General features: G+C 47.1%; 4 protein-coding genes across 9 annotated transcripts; 2 read left to right on the plus strand and 2 right to left on the minus strand.

The window, feature by feature from the left end:
* Positions 1-837: 837 nt before the first annotated feature.
* LOC112875396 (potassium transporter 27-like) lies at positions 838-5,683 on the plus strand. 2 transcript variants are annotated; one of them, XM_025939237.1, is made up of 9 exons: positions 838-1,375; positions 1,550-1,801; positions 1,910-1,960; positions 2,979-3,239; positions 3,365-3,417; positions 3,559-3,673; positions 3,779-4,033; positions 4,162-4,967; positions 5,082-5,341. In XM_025939237.1, exons 1-9 carry the CDS (start codon positions 994-996, stop codon positions 5,088-5,090), a joined length of 2,184 nt encoding a protein of 727 aa, XP_025795022.1. In that variant the 5' UTR covers positions 838-993; the 3' UTR covers positions 5,091-5,341. The 2 variants fall into 2 exon arrangements, with proteins under 2 accessions (XP_025795022.1, XP_025795021.1); XM_025939236.1 differs by having other exon boundaries at positions 841-1,375; positions 5,078-5,683.
* Positions 5,684-6,841: 1,158 nt separating this feature from the next.
* Positions 6,842-7,663, plus strand: LOC112875397. The gene is made up of 2 exons (XM_025939238.1): positions 6,842-7,002; positions 7,237-7,663. The coding sequence occupies exon 2, from the start codon at positions 7,244-7,246 to the stop codon at positions 7,493-7,495; it is 252 nt and encodes an 83-aa protein (XP_025795023.1). The 5' UTR covers positions 6,842-7,002; positions 7,237-7,243; the 3' UTR covers positions 7,496-7,663.
* A 1,470-nt stretch (positions 7,664-9,133) lies between these two features.
* On the minus strand, positions 9,134-13,143 carry LOC112872767 (putative disease resistance protein RGA3). The gene has a single exon (XM_025935823.1). The coding sequence runs from the start codon at positions 13,141-13,143 to the stop codon at positions 9,391-9,393; it is 3,753 nt and encodes a 1,250-aa protein (XP_025791608.1). The 3' UTR covers positions 9,134-9,390.
* A 2,222-nt stretch (positions 13,144-15,365) lies between these two features.
* LOC112877230 (glutathione S-transferase T2-like) lies at positions 15,366-18,317 on the minus strand. Of its 5 annotated transcripts, none has more exons than XM_025941465.1 (4): positions 17,668-18,317; positions 17,018-17,385; positions 16,156-16,921; positions 15,366-15,667 (listed from the first exon to the last, which is right to left on the minus strand). In XM_025941465.1, exons 1-4 carry the CDS (start codon positions 17,819-17,821, stop codon positions 15,570-15,572), a joined length of 1,386 nt encoding a protein of 461 aa, XP_025797250.1. In that variant the 5' UTR covers positions 17,822-18,317; the 3' UTR covers positions 15,366-15,569. The 5 variants fall into 5 exon arrangements, with proteins under 5 accessions (XP_025797250.1, XP_025797249.1, XP_025797247.1 ...); XM_025941464.1 differs by having other exon boundaries at positions 16,052-16,921; positions 17,668-18,316; XM_025941462.1 differs by having other exon boundaries at positions 15,366-16,921; positions 17,668-18,316.
* Between the last annotated feature and the right edge of the window lie 1,267 nt (positions 18,318-19,584).

Below are 19,584 nucleotides of genomic sequence, written 5' to 3' on the forward strand. Positions count from 1 at the left end.
ACTGCCCTGAATTGGACAATGCTGAAAACTGATCTATCTAACCTCAATTAGCAGGTCTGCTTACCTGTATGTCACCTGTCGTAGCTAGGTCTAGAAAAATGACGTTGAAAGTGCGCCCAGTTTGGAGTCCGATCAGCCTTGCAGGCTCAGTTTTTCCTAACTGTGTGCACGTAATTTCAGTAGCTTTGATCAGATGCGCTGTGGCGATTTTGTTGCCAAAAGAAACGTACGTGTTCCATCCTTTGCGCACGCGCTCGCGTATGAAACCGGTGACTCGGAGAAGCAAGGCGACAAACGATTCGGTAGTACTCCCTGTCTTCCCTGTCACGATCGACCGCAACTGATGTAACTGCCGACGCCACGCCAACCGGGCAGGCCTCAACTGATCGAGAGCTTCGTGTTTCTGGCGGCGATTCCTTGGCGCGTACGCGGCCCGACCAGCGACGCGAACGCGCCTACCGCGCGCGACACTGCAAGCTTTGACTGCCACACAAAGAAACTGTAAACTGTAGTAGAACTACGATGTTCTGAACTTCTGACGACGAATAAGCAACGAGGATGCAACGAGTATCGTTCCGTGACGTGTAGGAATTAGGGAACGAAACGGTTGGCTGAATAATCCCAACGCCTCGTCGGAGATTCAACGAGCGATAAATGCCGTACGTCGACTCAATCGAGCGGCTTCTGCAACAGCTGCTGCGATCGTCGATGGACTGCCACAGGCACGGTGAGCTGACTGACGATCGAGACAGCTAGCCCTGTCGATGAGGTATTCTGTGACGATTCGGAGAGTTAAGGTTCAGTAGTTCGGACGAGTTGTCAAAGATGCATGCAGCAGGCTCGTTCGTGGAGGGGCCTGCTGAGAGCTTATAAAAGGGAGCCCAAGGCTCTTGAGCTCGTTCTAGCTAGAGCTCGGACAGCAAGTGCGACCACTACTGTGCTAGCTCGATCGGACAGCTCCTGCGACTCCATAGCAGAGATCCAGTATCAGGTATGGCCCAACCTGCTGGTGGTGACGGCGGAAGCAAGGAAGAGATCGTCGTCGTCGACCTCGAGCAGAGCGAGGTCGACGACGCGCCGCCGGCGATGCGGCGGCAGGACTCCCTGTACGCGGCCGCGACCAGAGCCGCGGGCGCGAGCCGCCACGGGCGGGATGGCTGGGCGAGGACGCTGCGGCTGGCGTTCCAGTGCGTGGGCATCCTGTACGGCGACATTGGCACGTCGCCGCTGTTCGTCTACTCGAGTACGTTCCGCGACGGCGTCGGCCACCCGGACGACCTGCTCGGCGCGCTCTCCCTCATCATCTACAGCTTCCTCCTCTTCACCGTCATCAAGTACGTCTACATCGCCCTCCGAGCCAACGACGACGGCGATGGTCAGTAGCTAATCAGTAATAACCTTTTTTTGTCAGTAACTAACCTTGTTGTGTGCATGCTTTAATATAATATTTTTCCTATATACAAGAAAATTAGTAAACACAGAAGGAAAAGTAGTAAAAACAGGCAAACAGTAACCTCAAAGAAAATCGATTCCTTCATATTTTTTTCAGGAGGGACGTTCGCGCTCTACACTCTGATTTCGCGCCACGCGAAGGTTAGCCTGATCCCAAACCAGCAGGCTGAGGACGAGCTCGTCTCCAACAAGTACAACAGCGGCGAGCCGCCCGCGACGTTGCGGAGAGCACTGTGGATGAAGGAGCTGCTCGAGACCAACAAGGCCGTAAAGATCTCGCTCTTCCTGCTCACCATGCTCGCCACCGCCATGGTTATCAGCGACGCCATCCTAACTCCTGCGATTTCAGGTAGAATCTTCAGTACATTATTATCGTTTGCCATTATCTTGAGTGAATTCAAAGGAATCTAGTTTGCATAGCCTGTTAACATACTTTTTTTCCCTGAAAACGTGCCAGTTCTCTCTGCGGTTGGCGGTCTGAAAGAAAAGGCACCTTATCTTACAACAGGTATGAGAAAAAAAAAAGAACTCAAAGGTCATGCTAGATTCACTTTCATGTAACAAACCCTTGAGTCGAAGTCGAAGTAGGGACAGAATATTGTCACAGTAGAAAAATCTCAAGTCCTAATTTTATTTCCACACGCTTGTACTGTTTATGAGTATGACATCTCCACCAAGGAACAAACTGAAGAGTTGGAGAAGGCTGTCATTGTTAGCAATTAATGGTCCAGCCAATCTATGCGGTCGTTACACCATTACCATCCATTTTTCTTGTCTATGTTTGAAGGAAAAAAATAGTTTGGTCGATCGAGACAATTTTTAAATGCACAAAAATGTATTCATCAATTGGATTTAGTCTATCACCAAAGAAAATGCCCATATTTAAGGGTAATGGATGACTCTACAGAAAGAAAATATGCAAACCTACTACAAAATGACTCTCCAGGCCTCTGGTATCGATTTTCAAATCCGCCGACCATCTAGGCAACTGATCAAAGACTTCGAGTGAACTGTCGCCGTTTGCAGTTACTTGTGTGGTCCAGCCTAAGAAGTTTTTATGTGGTTGTGGCGCCAGTATCGTTGTTGTTGTCATCTAGCCCAGTGAGATGAACAAGATTCATTGCCTGTTTGAACTGCACACATCCAGCAATTCGCTCTAGCACATAACGGTGTGAATGTACACACCTCGGTACTCAGTAGAACAATCTTTGCACACGCTATTCGCTCTAGCACCACTCATAGTAATCGTATCATGGAAAAAGGTCGGTCGGCCTCTGTGAATTATTATTTTCACAAATATTTTTCTCCAAACAATTTGATAGGGACGATGATGGACAAGGACATTCTGTTTTATCTTGGCACTTTCAGAGGACTTGTGAACCTCTAGAAAAACACGCGACTGACATTTGCCATGTACCATAAATCCTGAAAATGCACTTAGAAGAAAAGATGGCATGAGTGGTTTCATAGGACATATGAAGTAGACGATGTGCATGCATGACAGTGACCTATGACATTTTCCACAGATGAGATAGTTTGGATCACTGTGGGAATTTTGGTGGTGTTGTTCGCGATCCAGAGGTTCGGGACTGACAAAGTCGGTTACCTATTCGCCCCGGTCATCCTGCTTTGGCTTCTCCTCATTGGGGGAGTTGGGGTGTACAACCTGATAAAGTATGATACGGGTGCACTCAGGGCATTCAACCTGAAATACATCATCGACTACTTCAGAAGGAACAAGAAGAAAGGATGGGTCTCCCTTGGTGGCATACTCCTCTGCTTCACAGGTATACCACTACTTTGTGTGTAAACAAGTACTGCCCTGCGGAACAATAGTTGTTATTGCTCTCTAATGAAGATTCTGCACCGAAGCATATACACATACTGAGAAAATATTGTGCAAATCTCGCAGGCACAGAAGCCCTTTTTTCTGATCTAGGATACTTCAGCATCAGATCAATTCAGGTGTGTAAATGCTTTGGCATTAGTAAGAATCAAAGATCTTATGTGAGAAGCATATAAATTAGATTAAATATAATAAACTCATCTCTTAGACTCTTACAATAAAAAGTATATCAGAATAACATTTTCTTTCCTCCACTTCAGCTAAGTTTTGGCTTCGGTTTAGTCCCATCAGTGTTACTCGCTTATATTGGGCAAGCAGCATACTTGAGAGTACACCCAGAGGATGTAGCTAACACTTTCTACAGATCAACTCCAGGTATGTGTAAAATCCACGTGATATCTCACTTGTACATATATATATATATATATAAAGCTGAATTCTTTACCAAGGGTCATAATATCTAACCCCACTTGGATGCAGTCTCACTATTCTGGCCAACATTCATCCTCGCGTTAGCGGCGTCGATCATTGGAAGCCAAGCCATGATATCCTGTGCCTTTGCAACCATTTCCCATTCCCAAACACTCGGTTGCTTTCCGAGGGTTAAGATACTGCACACCTCAAGGCAATACTCAGGCCAGTTATACATCCCTGAAGTTAACTACTTGCTCTGCTTGGGCGCTTGCCTTGTCACGATCGGCTTCAAGACAACCGTCATCATTGGGGAAGCTCATGGTAAGATCCTAAGAATTTCTCATTATAATTGCATTCTTTTTCTGTTTCAACAGTTAAGCTCAATTATGTCCACATGTTTAAATCTAGCTACAAAAGTGTGATGATGTCTCTTCCTTGGGTCCATGCAGGTATATGTGTTGTTCTTGTGATGATCGTCACAACACTCTTGCTGACAATAGTGATGCTCCTAATATGGAAGATCAGCATATGGTGGATTGCGGTGTTCTTCATCGTTTTCATGTCATCGGAGTTAATCTACCTATCCGCTATCCTGTATCGATTTGCGCACGGCGCGTATGTGCCCGTGGCGATGTCAGCAGTCCTGATGGCAGTGATGATTGTATGGCATTATGTGCACGTGAAGAAATACAGTTTTGAGCTCGAGCACTCTGTGCCCCGAGACAAAGTGAAAGAACTCCTCGGGCGCCGTGACATTCAGAGAGTCCCTGGGATAGGCCTCTTCTACAATGAGTTGGTTCAGGGCATCCCACCGGTGTTCCCTCACCTGATTGAGAAGATCCCTTCCATCCATTCAGTGCTCATTTTCGTCTCCATGAAGCACTTGCCAGTTCCATCAGTTGACATGTCAGAGCGCTTCCTCTTTAGACAGGTAGACAGAGAAGATTACAAGGTGTTCCAATGCGTGGCACGATACGGGTACCGAGACCCCTTCGAGGAGGCCAAGGACTTTGTTGGTAAACTTGTAGAGTATCTCCAGTACTACATCCGGGATGTCAACCTCTACGGTGTGGGTTCTGAGCCAATGCTGATGCAGTCATCCAGCTACCGTAGCTGTCGTGCTGAGAGCTTTGGCACCCATGAAAAACCCTCAGTAAAGGCAGTATATGCTGAGGAAATGCTCACACCGGCCGAGTCATTTTCAGAGCACACAAGGCAACCTAGTGGAAAGAGCAAGCTTTTTACACAATTTCAGGTGGCTAGTCTATAGCATGATTCTTATCTAAATATGAGTTTGTTTTATCGGTATCCATTTATTTTGTGCTCGATAATGGTAGCACTGATACTAGTTTAATTTTGTGTCAGGAAGATAAGATGAACGTAGCAGAGATGATGAAGATTCAACAGGAGCAACAGGCTATCCTTGAAGAGATGGACAAGGGTGTGGTGTACATATTTGGAGAGAGTGAGGTGGTTGCAAAACCCCACTCCTCGCTCCTTAAGAAGATTGTTGTCAACTACCTATACTCATTTCTTAGAAAGAACTCAAGAAATGGCGAGAAGATGATGTCGGTCCCCCGTCGTCAGGTCCTAAAGGTCGGAATCTCATATGAAATCTAAGAAATGTCGATGAAGAATAGCATATCTCTGATCATGCCAAGAAACACACTATCAAATCCACTCCCTTCTTCATGGAAGTCATTATCTTAATGGGATGGAATATTTGGAGTTCGAGAAATGACTTAATCTTCAACCAGCAATCTCCAACAATCACAACAGTGAGAAGGAAATTTTTGAATGAATTTACCTTGGTTATCCATAGAGAAAAGGGAAGCATCACAGAATGGCTGCTAGAAGCAGCCTCTTATTGGTATTTTGGTTTTTTCTTCTTTTGTTTTTTCTTGGTTGTACATACTTTATTCCCTTTAAATATATTATAATCAGCAGGGATTTGCCCCTCGTGCTGACATAAAAAAGATTGATGCCACGAAAGGATCTGTACTCGTTCATTCCTAAAGTATAGTAGAACAGAAAGCCTTCTTTTTCACCGAATGACTAAAAGCTTTCATACTTATGCTAGATGGTCATGACAAAATGGAGCAAAACAACGTGGTACTGATATACTTGAGGACATATAGTACAATATTAGGACATTACTAAGAAACCTCGGAAAACACTACAAGACCACAAAACTACAAAAGTATATATCACGAGCACTACGACTTTGTTGAGGACATGCAGTACAATATTAGGGCATGTTTGTTTCAGCTGAAGCTTTTGGGCCTTTGGCTGAAAAACTGCTTTTCTGACTTTTGGCTTCTAATTTTTGGCTTTTCTAATAAAATTTGAACCTCTCAGCAAACCAAGAAAAGTACCTCTTAACTAGCTTTTCAGTTTTTGGTTCATTTCCTCATAATAAGATAGCTTTTCGACTTTTCAAAAGTCAGCTCACTAGTTGTGGTGTTTGTTTCCGCTTCTGGCGTCTGAATAGTAGAAGACAACAAAAGCCAAAACAAACAAGCTCTCAGTTAATTAGACAAAACACTACAATCTCTCAATCATACAGAACTCATAACTCTACACATAACCAGTAGGAGGCCGGAGAACCCCTCAAGTTTCGTCAAAAAGAAAAGAGAAACTCATACCTCTGCTTCTAACCAAAAGTCGGAAGAAAAAATGCCCCTTATCGAAGATAAAGATTCCCTATTTTGGGGAGCACAAACACAATGCATGACCTCTTTTCACTCAAGCCCTAGAACATACCCCAGCTAAGTAGCACAAGCACAATGCACGACATCGATGCTAGTAAATCGTTTCTCCATGGGACTCGAATAACCCTGGATACTTCTCTAGCTTCTCCTTTGCTTTCCCCTTTACCGTTGGGGCAAGAGGGTGTCCCCACCCGGCATCCCCGGCCTGGCTACAGCACTGGAACCAGCAGAGGCGGCGACAGTTGGGCCTGGGCATGCAGCAGCACTGGCAGAAACGGCTCGGGCCAGGCCGACAGCTCACGAGCCCAGAGGATCCAATGAATTTGTTCTATCCATACCAGGGGTAGAAAGAAAAGCACAACGCGGAGTAAATATTCTGTCCCGAAAGGAAATCAAAGCATCGGCATCCTTGCCATCTCCTGCTGGCGAAGCAAAGCCAAAAGTTTTCTGCTCCTGCGACCCGTGTATAAAAGACATGCCTGCGCGACACGAGCGGCCAGAAGCTAAGACCTCAGCCGTGCTTGCTGCTTGCTTATCCTTGGAGCAAGATACTGCAAAAATCGTCTACTGAAGGAAAAGGTATCTTCAAATTGTCAGATATCATTTTTTTTTCTGAAGAAGAGGATTGTCAGATTTCTCGACGTTGCATGTGTAATTGCACCTCTAAGTTGATATCTTTCATTTGTTCGAAAAAAGTTCATATCTTTAGATTCCACAAGCTGTTTCGTTTTTCATCTTTCCGTTGAGGTCAGCAACTTCCGTTCTGGTAGATTCCGTAAGCAGAGTCTCCTCGCTTGTTCTTTCTACCTGCAGCTCCTCCATGGGTTCCAAGGGCGACGCGCCGACATGGGCGGACCAGTGGGGCTCCGGCGGCGACGACGGGGGCAGCGGCGGCGGCAAGGCGGACGGTAACAAGAAGACGGTCGCCGGCAACGTGAAGGCGGCGGCGTCGGGGGGGCTCGTCAAGGCCAAGGCTGCGGCGCTGGTGGGGGCGCACAAGGTCAAGTCCGGGACGAGCAGCGGCATCAAGTGGGTGAAGGAGCAGTACCAGAAGAGGGCAGCGTCCAAGTGAGATGATCCGACGCGACGCGGCGTCGCGCGCTAGGATTTTCATCCGTTTGCACTGAGCAATAGAATTTTCGTTTTCTCTTGGATTGGATGAGCTTATAGCTTGTAATCCAATGGGGATTTCCTAATTCTTATTATTTTGCTTGCGGTTTTAAGTCGAGCTTACAGCTTATACCTTGCCTTGCTTCCACGTACCAGAGTACAACTGCAAGCAGACATGATTCGGAGCGAATTTTGGATACATGACAATTTTCCTCTAAAATCAAATTCAAAATCATGAGGTTTTTCCAAATATCAGACTCAAATTATATGATCTTTCAGATAATGGTTTCGAGTCTAAGAAGAGCAGTATATATGTCAGATAATTTGAATAGTAGTTATACGGAATTCCTAACCATCACTCTGCAGGCCCAATACAAATAAAGGACCATCGCTTGACGCAGTGGGCCTGAGCTGATCGTGCAGTAACGGTCCAACGAAGAAGAGGGGCCGAACGGAGTTGAAGGCCCATAATAGAACGGCCCGCTCAGATTCACAACCGCGGGTCACCCACACAACACAACAGAAGCAAAGCGGCGGCTAGCGCCGGGCGCGCCGGGCTCCGGAACAGGACCGGCGGCGAGCTTGCCGCACGGTCGCCGGCGGCGGCTATTCAAGCCCGGTCGTTGCAAGACGGCAAAGCATCTTAGGTTGCTGGGCGCAGAGTTCGCGTCATCCGCCAGCCATATAGGGAGCAAGTACGGTCTTGATACCCCACCCCCCCTCCGCGGCAATCCCAATCTCAGTGATGCAGCAATTGCCCTTTTGTCCAGCCTCAGATGTTGGCAAAATGGCAAGGGCTTATGATTGGAATTAAAGCCTACGGTATGGATCCCAATTCCCTCTCCGGAAAGTCCCTTAGTATGTGTTGATTTTGCTTCTTTTCTGAATGCAAGAATGAGGTCAGTAATGCCTTAGTAGGTCGGTGGTCCTGTATTCTCCGTAGTAATATAAGATGGGGGCGCATCTAATTCCTACAGCGTTGAAATCAGAAAAATTGAAATTTAAAGCTTGCAATCTCATGTTTTTTAGTGTTCGTGTTTTTTATTTAACTATTTGCCATCCTTACGGATGGCACTCCGTCGGAAGTCGCTCTTATTTTAGCTTCTACGTATTTCTATATATTTGGTTTATGCGCGTGTTCCTGGAGGTGGAAGAAGATAGATGGGTCCCACAAGTCATAGAGATAGAAGGGGAGGGAACAACATATACTGGGGTAAGGTAGGGGCACGGGGTCTTTTCGCGTGCTCCCTCCATGCTGGTCAGCTTACCTGGCGTGCTACATCGGCGATTTTGGCAAATAGTTAGCTTCGCGCAAAGAGCAGTGACAAATATGTAGAAGCCAAAATAAGAAATAAGAGTGGCTTTCGAAGGAGTGCCATCCGTAAGGATGACAAATAGTTAAATACCTCTATTTTTATGAAAAAAAGCAAGTCAGTGATGTTGACCGTTATTTAGATGAAAAGCAAGTGCCCATTTGCATTTTCCTTCAGTAATGTCCTTTCCTATTTACTAATATGTCTGGTAGCTTTTCAGGATTACGACTATGTATTTACACTAACATCAACCCACCAACCTACTGCTTTTTGGCAATATATTTAGGATATCCTTCAGAACAGCAACAGTTTATGTACAAGACTTACTCTGCAGAATTTTATTTTGTACATCAAAGAGCAGTCCAAGAGTACTAAGGAACTAAGGTTCAGATATAGCAAAAGCATATCATATAGTATCATTTTCATCACTGGCATGTACACTGCAGGAATCATTCTTGTGTATGATGTAAAGACTTATGGGCTATGGCGAATCATAGTTGTGAAGCAGCCTATGTATGATCTGAAAGGAAAATTACATGTCAACTCATTTTGGTCGGACACATTGTCCATCAATGTAAACTACACCGACCATTGCAATCTTTGGCCTGTCAAATTCATCATCAAGACACCGCTCAATCAGCCGAGAACCACAATTGCAGATTGAAAGTCTTTCTAGAGATGGTGGCAGGCCATTCTCCGGCAATGCCTCAATAGCCGGGCAGTTCTCTACACACAGCTCTTCCAAAACAGGAAGCGCGCATAGATTATCTGGAAGCCCGCACATTTCCCTACAGTTTCTAATGCTGAGAACCTGCAGCTTCTCAAGCCACGCAAAGTCAGATAAATCAGCAAAGAATGTGTCACATCCATCAATCTCTAGGATCTCAAGAGAAGGAAGCTGGTTGAACATGCTCAATCTCAGGAGCAGTGTGTTCTCTATGTGAAGGATGTACACATTGAGCAGGGAGCCCAACCAGTCCAACTGCTCTATTTTCCTCACCTGATCACTTCTTACATGGGAGCACCCTGTTATTTTCAGGTTCCAAACCGAGAAGAGGATTGGATCCTCGTCCACCCATCCACCCTGCGCAACAAAGCATTCACTGATCTCCATTGTTCGCACAGACGTGTGGAACTTGTCGACAAGCATCTTGGGACAGTCATACAGGGAGATATCCCTCAACGCTGTAAGATCTTTGAACCCATCTGGGATGTCACAGATGACATTGTCACAGTTCTTGATTGAAAGAATCTCAAGGGACTTCAGGAGGTGCTGCTGCTGAAGCAGGCTGGTTGCTAGAGACCTCAGACTGTGACACTGATGAACTTGTAATTTAGTGAGCCGTGATGTCCACCTTCCATTTTTTGATGTTGCCTCCAAGGCTTCTTCTGTTGATGGTTGCTTGTCAATGATCCCTGGTAGCGTCTCGAGACCAACATTCTCAATGATCATAACAGTTAGTGAAAGGGGAATATCAGGAAAGGTTGTCAGCTTTGGGCAGTTCCTTATCTCGAGCTCACAAAGACATGGAAATGCCATACTTCTTGATTTTGAGTTCCCTGTCAACCATTCTGCGCCATGCGGCATGCCTTCGAAGACAAGCCTCTTGAGCTTCGGAAACAACTCTTGGTCTGATCGTTGAGGAATAGCACTCACTTTGGTGATAGAAGGCATCCTTCTGATCTCCAGAACCTCAAGGCTTGGCAGAACATGCAGGGGAGGCAGGGTCTTACAGTTCATGCAGTCAATTAAGTACAACGATGTCACGTTCGACAGGGAACCGGAGGTCTTCATCCAAGACGGGTATTTGATGCCTCCATAGCCCATAATTTCCAGATTCCTTAGGTTGTCATGTGGTTGCAAGCACTCAAGTAACTCTTCATCCTTGGAAATCTCTTTGGTTTGGCCATCACAGCTACTCCATGACAACTGTAGCACATTCAGGTACTGCATTCCCTTCAGCATGCCCTTGCTGACTTCAGTAACATCAACCTGACGGAGATCCCTGATGTGAAGTTTGCCTCGCAGTTGAGTCATTTGTCGCAAGGTGTCTTTGGGCATGCTACCACCAACACAGAGTACATCCAATTTTTGCAGATTTGACAGACTCTTTATGTCACCTATGCTTGAAAGGAACACCTCACTTGCATACAAATGCCTCAGGTGAATCAAACTTGTAATGCCATTGGGAGGATGCAAAGAAGGAGAATTGCTGCTGACATCCAGGACTTGGAGGTGGTAAAGCTGGCATAGTGTCTCTGGAAGGTCAATTATTTTGTTTCGTGATAAATTGAGATAGCGGAGGTGTCTGACTTGGCCGATCTCTGGAGGCAAATATGTTATGTTTGCGCATGACAGGCCAAGGACTCTCATGCTCTTGGCCATGGAGAAAATGTGAGCCAAAACATCCAGAAAATCATCTGACTCACTGAAATCTGCTTGGAACAGAATTGTGCGAACTCGGTTCAGGAAATGATGATCAGGGGAAGGTGACATCTGCAACTCCAAATCACTCTTCAGCTTGGACAGGTTACTCGTCCCGATCGTCAGGTGACAAACTTCCTGTGGGACTTCTCCTGAGCTTTCAGTGATCACGAAGAATCGGCTTGTTGCCACTGCTCGTGCAAGCTCTTGCATCGAATTGTGGATGACATATCTGTTACCTCCAATAGGTTGAAAGAAGCATCTATGAACCAGTTCATCAAAGAACTCACCGCCGATGTCCTCCAGCCTCATGCCCGCACGATCAGAGTATATCAGTCCCTGTGCTACCCACATGTTCACCAGTTCTTCCTTTCTGAACACATAGTCATCTGAGAACACTGCACAATATGCGAAACACTGCTTGAGGCGGGGATCGAGGTGGCGATAGCTCAGCCACAATGCCGGTGAGATCCCGCAGACATCTTGGCTCTCCCACAGCTCGTCTTCCAGCACGTTTCTCCAGTGATCCTCATCATCCCGCTGGAAGTACAGCGCCCGACCGATCACCTGCGCTGGTAGCAGCAGGCCGGCCATCTTCTTTGCTAACTCTGAAGCAATTTGCTCCATCGGTGACAACTCCTCCTCATCCTCCTCGACGTCGTCCCAGTCGTCCCCCAAAAGAGTGCATTCTTCGGTATCCTCTGTGCTGCCAAATGCAAAATGCTTGAACATCTTCCAGTAATCATCAGATCCTAGAGGACCCAGGGTTAACACCGGCATTGTGCCTATCGCTTTCGCAACAGTTTCAGATCGAGTTGTCACAATGATCAAGCTCCTCCTAGCAGCCGGTCGCAGCACCTCCATCAGATCTCCCCACTGGTTTTCGACGACGTTGGTGATGCCATCAAGCACAAGCAGGAACCTCTTGCCTGTCAACTCCCTGCGCAGAAGCTCCCTGGCGTCATCGGCGTCACGACCCTGGCCGGCAACTGCGTGGATCATCTGATCCATGAGCTGTTCCTGTAGCCGGAACACGCCGGAGATGTGCACCCACATCCGCGCGGCGAACTCAGCCCTGGCGACCTCGTGGTGGAAGATGAACCGCACGAGCGCCGTCTTGCCAGCACTGGCATGGCCGGTGACAGGAAGGACGCCGATGCCGAGGCGGTAGTGCGGGTCGTCGCCGAACCTGACGTCCTGCAAGATCTGCTCTACCTCGGCTTCCCTCCCGAAGATGTCGTCCTGTTCGGCTTCCCCCGCCGCGTCCTCCGTCTTCCCCGACACGACCGTGGCATAGTTCCTCTGCGGCACGACGTGCTCGTACATGGACGCGCACCTGTACGCAGCTTGCGCCATGGTCTCGAGTGCTTCTCGCAGTCCGTGCAGATCGACGCCGCTGGTCTTCGCCTTGGAGCTTTTGCCGTGGCCGCCGCCGCCGCCGCCAGCTACTGCATTTCTCGGCGGGCTGAAGCAGAGCAGGAACCTGAGCGGGCTGCGCGGCTTCCGCGCCGCGGTGGTGGCGGGCTGGCGGGCCTCCCCGGCGCTCGCCCCGTCTCCCGCCGCGTCCAGGGCCGCGGACTCGACGTCGTCGAGGGCATCGTCCGCGGCGTAGGCGGCGTCGAGCAGGTCCTGCACGGCGCGCCCGCCGAGGTCCACGGCGCCCGCGTCTGCGGCGTCCAGCACGCGCCACACGGACGGGAGGAGGCCCTCGAGGCGGCGCAGGTGGCCCGCGGCGGCCTCGTCGAGCTCGGACAGCAGCTCGAGGCCCTTGCGGATGAGGCGGGCAAGCACGGCGGCGACGAAGCCGGACGCCGACCATCCCGCCGCTGACGGTAACGGTACCATCGTCCCGGCGGGCTGCGGCGGCGCCATTGGGTAGTCGCGTGGTGTGTTCTTTGGCGGGAGCGCTCGGGTGGTGGATGATCGGCGGAAGCAATTGTTTGCTGGAAGAAATGGAGGAAAGGCAGCTGTTGTTCGAAAAGGAAAAATAAACAGTCGCTGGTGGCGGCGGCCGGAAGACGTGCGTGCACGTACTCGCGGCGAAAGGGTCGCCGGAGTAGAGTTGTTTGGACAAAGTTGAAAAATGGAAGGTGCACATAAATGGTTGTTGGGCTGCCTGGGCAGAAAAATGGAGGACGATTGTTACCCGGCTGTTTGGAGTGCCGCCTAACCCGCCACGGCGCGCCACACTTTCTCCGCCGCAGGTGTGGCGGCCGTTTTGAGCGTCACAAGTTAGGCACACTGTGGCGGGTTAGGCGGCACTACAAACAGCCCCTCTGCAAAGTTCATGATCCAGCATGGTAACATTAGCTGGCCCTGGTCTGTTCCTTCCTAGGAAAAAGAAAAGTGTGCGCTTAATTGGGCTGATTTGACAGCCGAACTGTACAAACAGCCGTTGGAGTGATCTATCCTGACATGGAGCTCATGCAGAAACACAATGGCTAACCTGTACTGCTTATTCCATCCCTTGTACAAGTCTTTGACACGGTCTTTATTATAAACCTTTGACTAGCAATTTATATAGAATTGAAAGAATTGTATGTTATGAAATTATTTTTCATGATCGAAGCATCAATCATCTTACATTGTCAATCTACATTTTTTTCTATAAGTTGATGAAGTTAATTTCTTTATAAGTTGATGGCCAAAGTTAAATAGGTATGACTTAGAGCAACTCCAACAGCCTCTTTATCCCAGATGGGATCAGTAAAAAGATCGGTAAAATCGTCATCCAACAGGCTCGGCATCGCCGTCCTGTCGCCATCGGACTCGGCATCCAGTACCCCTCGCTTGTCAAAGATCGCGAGCCAGTCCACCTCGCCATCTCGCTCGGCGCACGCCTCTCCCGCCCTCCCGCGCTGAGTCCCCCACCGAAGGAGCCGTGCATCGGCGAATCGCCGCCTCTCTCGCCATTGCCAACCCGGAACAGAGCTCGTCGCCCCTTTTCATTCTTCCCAGCTTGCCCACCAAAACCCGATTCCTCGCAACCACAGCTAGCCCACGAGGACCTCCACCGAATCCCACCACCGGCTAGCCACGCGCGCCACTGGAGAGGAAGCGCGACAGAGCTCCGTCACCACCGGGCATGGCGCCGCCCTAGCAGCACAGTGAACCCCCATCCAACTCTCAAAATGGGGCCAACCAATACCCAAAATGGGTTCGCCTCGACGAGTAGGTCATGGTGCTTCTGCTAACTCTCCGCGTTCGCAGCTCATTTGGCGAGGAACTCGCTTCGCCGCCGATGCGCCACCGTGGCCACGCCAACAGCCTGTGCCGCCGCATTCTACCTCATCTCCGGCGAGCTCCGGCCATCCTCTGTCCACGCCAAGTGCATCACCACGTGTGCCTCGACTTGCTGAACACCGTAGTATGCCTCTTGATCGCCGGCAATCCTCGTAGTTCGGGAATGCCGCCCGAGAAAACGAATCGACGTGGAGACATTTCAATATGGAGTCTGATTTGGCTAGTATGTTGGAGCGTAGTCAAATATAGAGAGAATATTGGCTAAATGGATAGATAAATGAGAATATAGAAAGCGAGATTTGACTAGACTTTTAGAGATGCTCTTACAATCCTACCAAGTAGCAGAGTTGGCTAACCCGCCTATCAAAATGGAGGAAATAATACCCAAGACGCATGTCGCGGTCAATCCCCCATTTTGTTTCAAGGAAAACGTCAGCTCATCAGTGTGTTATAAATTTATTTTGAGTTGAATCCTCTCTCCTTCCTCCCTGTTGAAATTTTCATCACAAAGTTGAAAAATCCAGAAGATTTCAACTGCAACCAAAAGTTTTGAAAACATGCCACTGAACTTGGAAATTATTCCTCCTTAATAACCCCTCTCCTAAGAGCAAGATTAATAATACATGGTCCATTTATTTCTTTTACAAAGTTTTTATCAAAGCCGGCTGTCCCAACCCATGGTGCCTATGGGTAGTGCCAAGAGGAGAGAGAGATCAATAAATGTGTATAGACATTACCTCCTCATTGCATAGTGTCTATAGTGATTTCCATGGGGAAGAGAATTTAATAGATCTTTGCATGTAACGTTAACATAGGAGGATTAGCTGTGGCAAGTCATGCAACGAACACAGTTGTGGCAATATTCATTGGCATCCATCTTACTTAAATAAAAAAGACACCAGGTGCACATAAGCATATCATGTTGACACCAACTAACTTGAAGATAAATAAGCAGTTATGTAGATAACAAAGTAACAAAGTGATGACTGAAACTGATAGTCTCATACAGCAGTTCATCAAAATAAAGGAACATAAATATCATAATTTAGGTAGTCTCATGACATCAGTGGACAGGAGCACTTCATCCATCCAGAAAATAGGAGCAGCTCATCCACCAAGCAGCGCAGGCAACACCAAAATATCAGGACTTGATCTGCAGAAAAAGGAATAGAAGTCAGTATCAAAATAAGTAGACAAATCACAGTGAGGAAAAAATGACAACTTATTTAGTTGAACTTCTATAACTAGGCTATATATGAAGTAGTATATGTGACACACAGATTGTAAACTAGACTTTAAATGATGCACAATCACCGAATTAACTTGAATTCCTAAACTTTAGCCAGATATGTTTAATCAAGTCTGATTGAAGTTGTCTATGAGCAGTACGATCACGAATAATGGCATTTCTTTCTATCACTTGTTCCATCTCTGGGTTATGTCCTTGGGACATTGTAGCTTCTTGAATAGATGACGTGCTTGGTGTCTCATTTAAATCAAGAGGAATCTGCTCCACATCTTTCTCATCTTCAATTACCATGTTGTGAAGGATGATACAAGCTAGCATGATATTCTCAAGGTCCCCTTGATCAAATAGACGTGCAGGTCGTTTCAAAATACTAAAGCGAGATTGCAAAATACCAAAAGCACACTCATCATCTTTCCTTGCCCCTTCTTGATCAAATAGGGCCAATGTCATGCACTCCAATGCTTTGGATCTCTCAGCCTTTGCTTCATCACTAAGATCACTTGTTGGAAGACACAATAAGTCCCTGTAAAGGTCTATCATTTTACTCTTTGTTTGTTCCTTGGCTACTTCTAGCTTCTTGTTTGCCAATTTTTCATGCACCTCTACAATCTTCTCAGCCTTGCTACTTGCTTCAATGAACCTGTCTAGCTTATCACTGATAGCAGAAATAGCTTCTGGTTCCTTCCGTTTTCCATTCCGCTCATCTTTGGCCTTCTTATGTCCAATAGGACGCTGCTTTGTAGCATCGTCGACATTCACAACATGAGCTGGGTCAGAAGGTTTACTATTCTTCTTTTCCTTGCTAAGTTTCTTCACATATGCAGACCACTTTTTCTCATGCCGTACTATTCTCCATACATGCAACAAGGTGAAAGGCCTGTCACTATGTTCATAGGCATATAGCTGCATTGCTTGATCCATCTTTTGGTCGTCACTCATGCCACTTTGATGTACTTTAGTGATTCTTGCATAGCAGCCATTGAATTCAGTAACTGGTTTCTTAATGCGCTCCCAACGTAGCTTGAGTTGGTTCCGGTTTCTCATACGGTTGCACTTTGTGCTGCTGTTATATGTTGAAGTAACATCTGACCAATATTGATCTGACTTCTTATTGTTTCCATCAACCGGATCAATTGAATTGTGCAGCCAAGCACTAACCTACAGTAAAGAAAAGAATAAACATTTAATATAAAATGCAAACACTTCTGAATGCATACAAACTCAAGCCTTGATAAATAAAGAGAATTAACTTACCAATCTGATATCTTCTTCAATTGACCAATTCAATCTCCTATCTGATCTAGCATCTGGTGTAGCAGTGGATCTTGCAATCGATCTTACATTGGACTGACCATTGGATCTAGCAGGCTGTATGGTGCCATCATCCTCAACATCAATTGTTTTTCTATCTTGTGATCCCATTTGTGCAGTACCTGAGCTCCCGGTTGGTGATGGAGTCCCTTTAGAACATCCATCTGTTGGTGGCATGGTAGAATGGCTTGTTGTTCCACTAACAAAATGGAAATTTTCAGGTAGCTGACTTCCATTAGGATAGTTCACAAATGGATGTGGTTGGGTAAACGGTGGAAACTTAGTACCCTGGACAAAATTCACGAAACCACCTGGTGGATACAACTTGAAATTAATAGCAAAATTAAGAGGTGGCTGGTAGTATGTTTCCAATCAGATATAGCTAAGATATAGTATGTTTCAAAACAGACCCATTCAAGATTTGAGAAACAAAAGATATAGCTAAGAAACAGACTAGCAGGAGATGCATCAGTATACTAGCAAGAGTACGTATATACAAACATTGCAGGATATATGAGACAACAACCATGAACTACCTAGCAGAGCATGTCATTGAAGTGAAAAAAAAACATTAATTTGAAGAAGGCACGTACCATTCAGAGCTGCCACGAGAGGATCCTGACCACATGGCAGGATGAGCACCGGTGGCACCGGCGGCAGGAAAACCAACGACTGGACCGCTAGCACGTGCAGCACCACCAACAGCAGCACTGGTTTCAGGAGCACCGTCGGCTCCTGCAGCACCATCGACAGCCGGAGCAAGGGCGGCCGATTCGACGACGGTCCGACAGGATCTCGATTGATGCTTCTTCGGTCCCGTTGGGTTCATCCTTGCACACGGCTTGGGGAGGAGTTCTTCCACGGGAACTAAGGATTGGTGACTGGTTTTGCTGATTGTAGCTGGCAAGCAGAGGGATTTGGACGATTTCTTTCTCAGTGAGTGAATGGGGAAAAATTGGGGCGGCGAGATATATGGATGGAGGGATGGAGCTTTGGTGCCGATAGGATTTGGAAGTGCGCGAAAGAAATTCAGGGCTCTGGCGCGCGGGAAAGGTTCGCGTGCAGGAGGAGCAGACACGCGCGGTGAGCATGGCGGCGGGCGGCGGGCGGAGGCACCGGCGCAGCGGATCGAGAGGCGAGGAAAATGCGGAGGGAAGAAACGATGAGTCCAGCCCAACGCGTTTCTTCTGTTGGTTTCTTCGTCTTGGAACAGCCGCCGAAACAGTGTCGTCCATGCGACTCGGTTTCCATATTTTTTCTCCCTCTCCTCTTTAACTCTCACGCCACATCAAATTTTTCTTACATAACAGTCTCATTAATTCTATGAACACCATCCTAATAGAAAGGTTGGGACTACCCTTACAGCCCGCTTCCCTCTCTCTCATCTCCTCTATTCTCCACCTCAGCATTCAGTCTGCTTGCACTGCTATTATACTTACTCTAACAGCGTTTTGCATTGGGCGCTTTTGGTGTGGTCTTTTGAAAGAAGCAGGGGGTATTTTGGCCCTTTTTCGCGAAAAAAATTACATTTGGATCCCTAACAGATTTATTTCTACATTTGGACCATGCGGGTTGGCGCCATGATCCATGCCGCTATGTCTTCGTACCATGATTCATGATGTCGAGATGTCACATGCCCTGCCTAACTAGCGCCGACGTGGCAGCCAGCTGGGCGCCAGGGTCTATGGTGCCGAGCTCGGCGTCGTAGGCTCTAGCGCCGAGCTGGCAGCCAATATACCAAGATCACTTTCCCCTGTCCGAGACTTCCTCCCTTTGTTCTTACCCGTGTCGATTTTTCTATCTCTCCCCCACCCGCCCAACCTCATCAATCGACGTGTTTGACCTTGAAAATTTTGATTTGATCTATAGATCTTCGAGAGCAAGGTATCCTCTCTCCCCTCCTCAATTTTTATGTATTGATTTGGTCTATATTATGTGTATTATTTAGTGTAATTGCTTAGGGTTTAGGGTTTAGTTATTAATATGTGTAATATGCAACCTTAGATGTTTAGGTGTAGTAAATCTAGAAAATCAAAGGTGATGACGGGAACAGCCTTCACTTGTTTGCCATTGCCTAGTGATGTTCCTGTGCCGATGTACTTCTGTGGTAATCCTTGCAAGGTAGCCAAGTCTAATGAAGAGGAATCATATAACCACAGGTATTGGATGAATAAAAATTATGTGTTTGACCCTACTCTTTGTCAGATCCGCATTGGATTGCTGGTAAGAATATTTATTTTTTATAATATTTTTGCTATCATATAGAATCATATATGCTTTATGAGTAATAGCAAGTGTGTAACAATTGAATATTTTGCAGATTCCTCCTCCGCTTTGTGACTTTGAGCAGTGGATTGATACTGAGATCAAAGAGGAGGACAAGGAGTATTTGCGTAGAATGAAGGAGTGGGATGCGGAGCGGAAGGAGTTGTTGGAGAAGAGATAGCAAGAGGAGGTAAAAAAAAGAGCAGAAAGAAAAGCTGGTAAAGAGGCATGATGCTCAGCACAAG

The sequence above is a fragment of the Panicum hallii genome, chromosome 9 (assembly GCF_002211085.1).
Source record: "Panicum hallii strain FIL2 chromosome 9, PHallii_v3.1, whole genome shotgun sequence".
In the NCBI taxonomy this organism is placed as follows: Eukaryota; Viridiplantae; Streptophyta; class Magnoliopsida; order Poales; family Poaceae; genus Panicum; species Panicum hallii.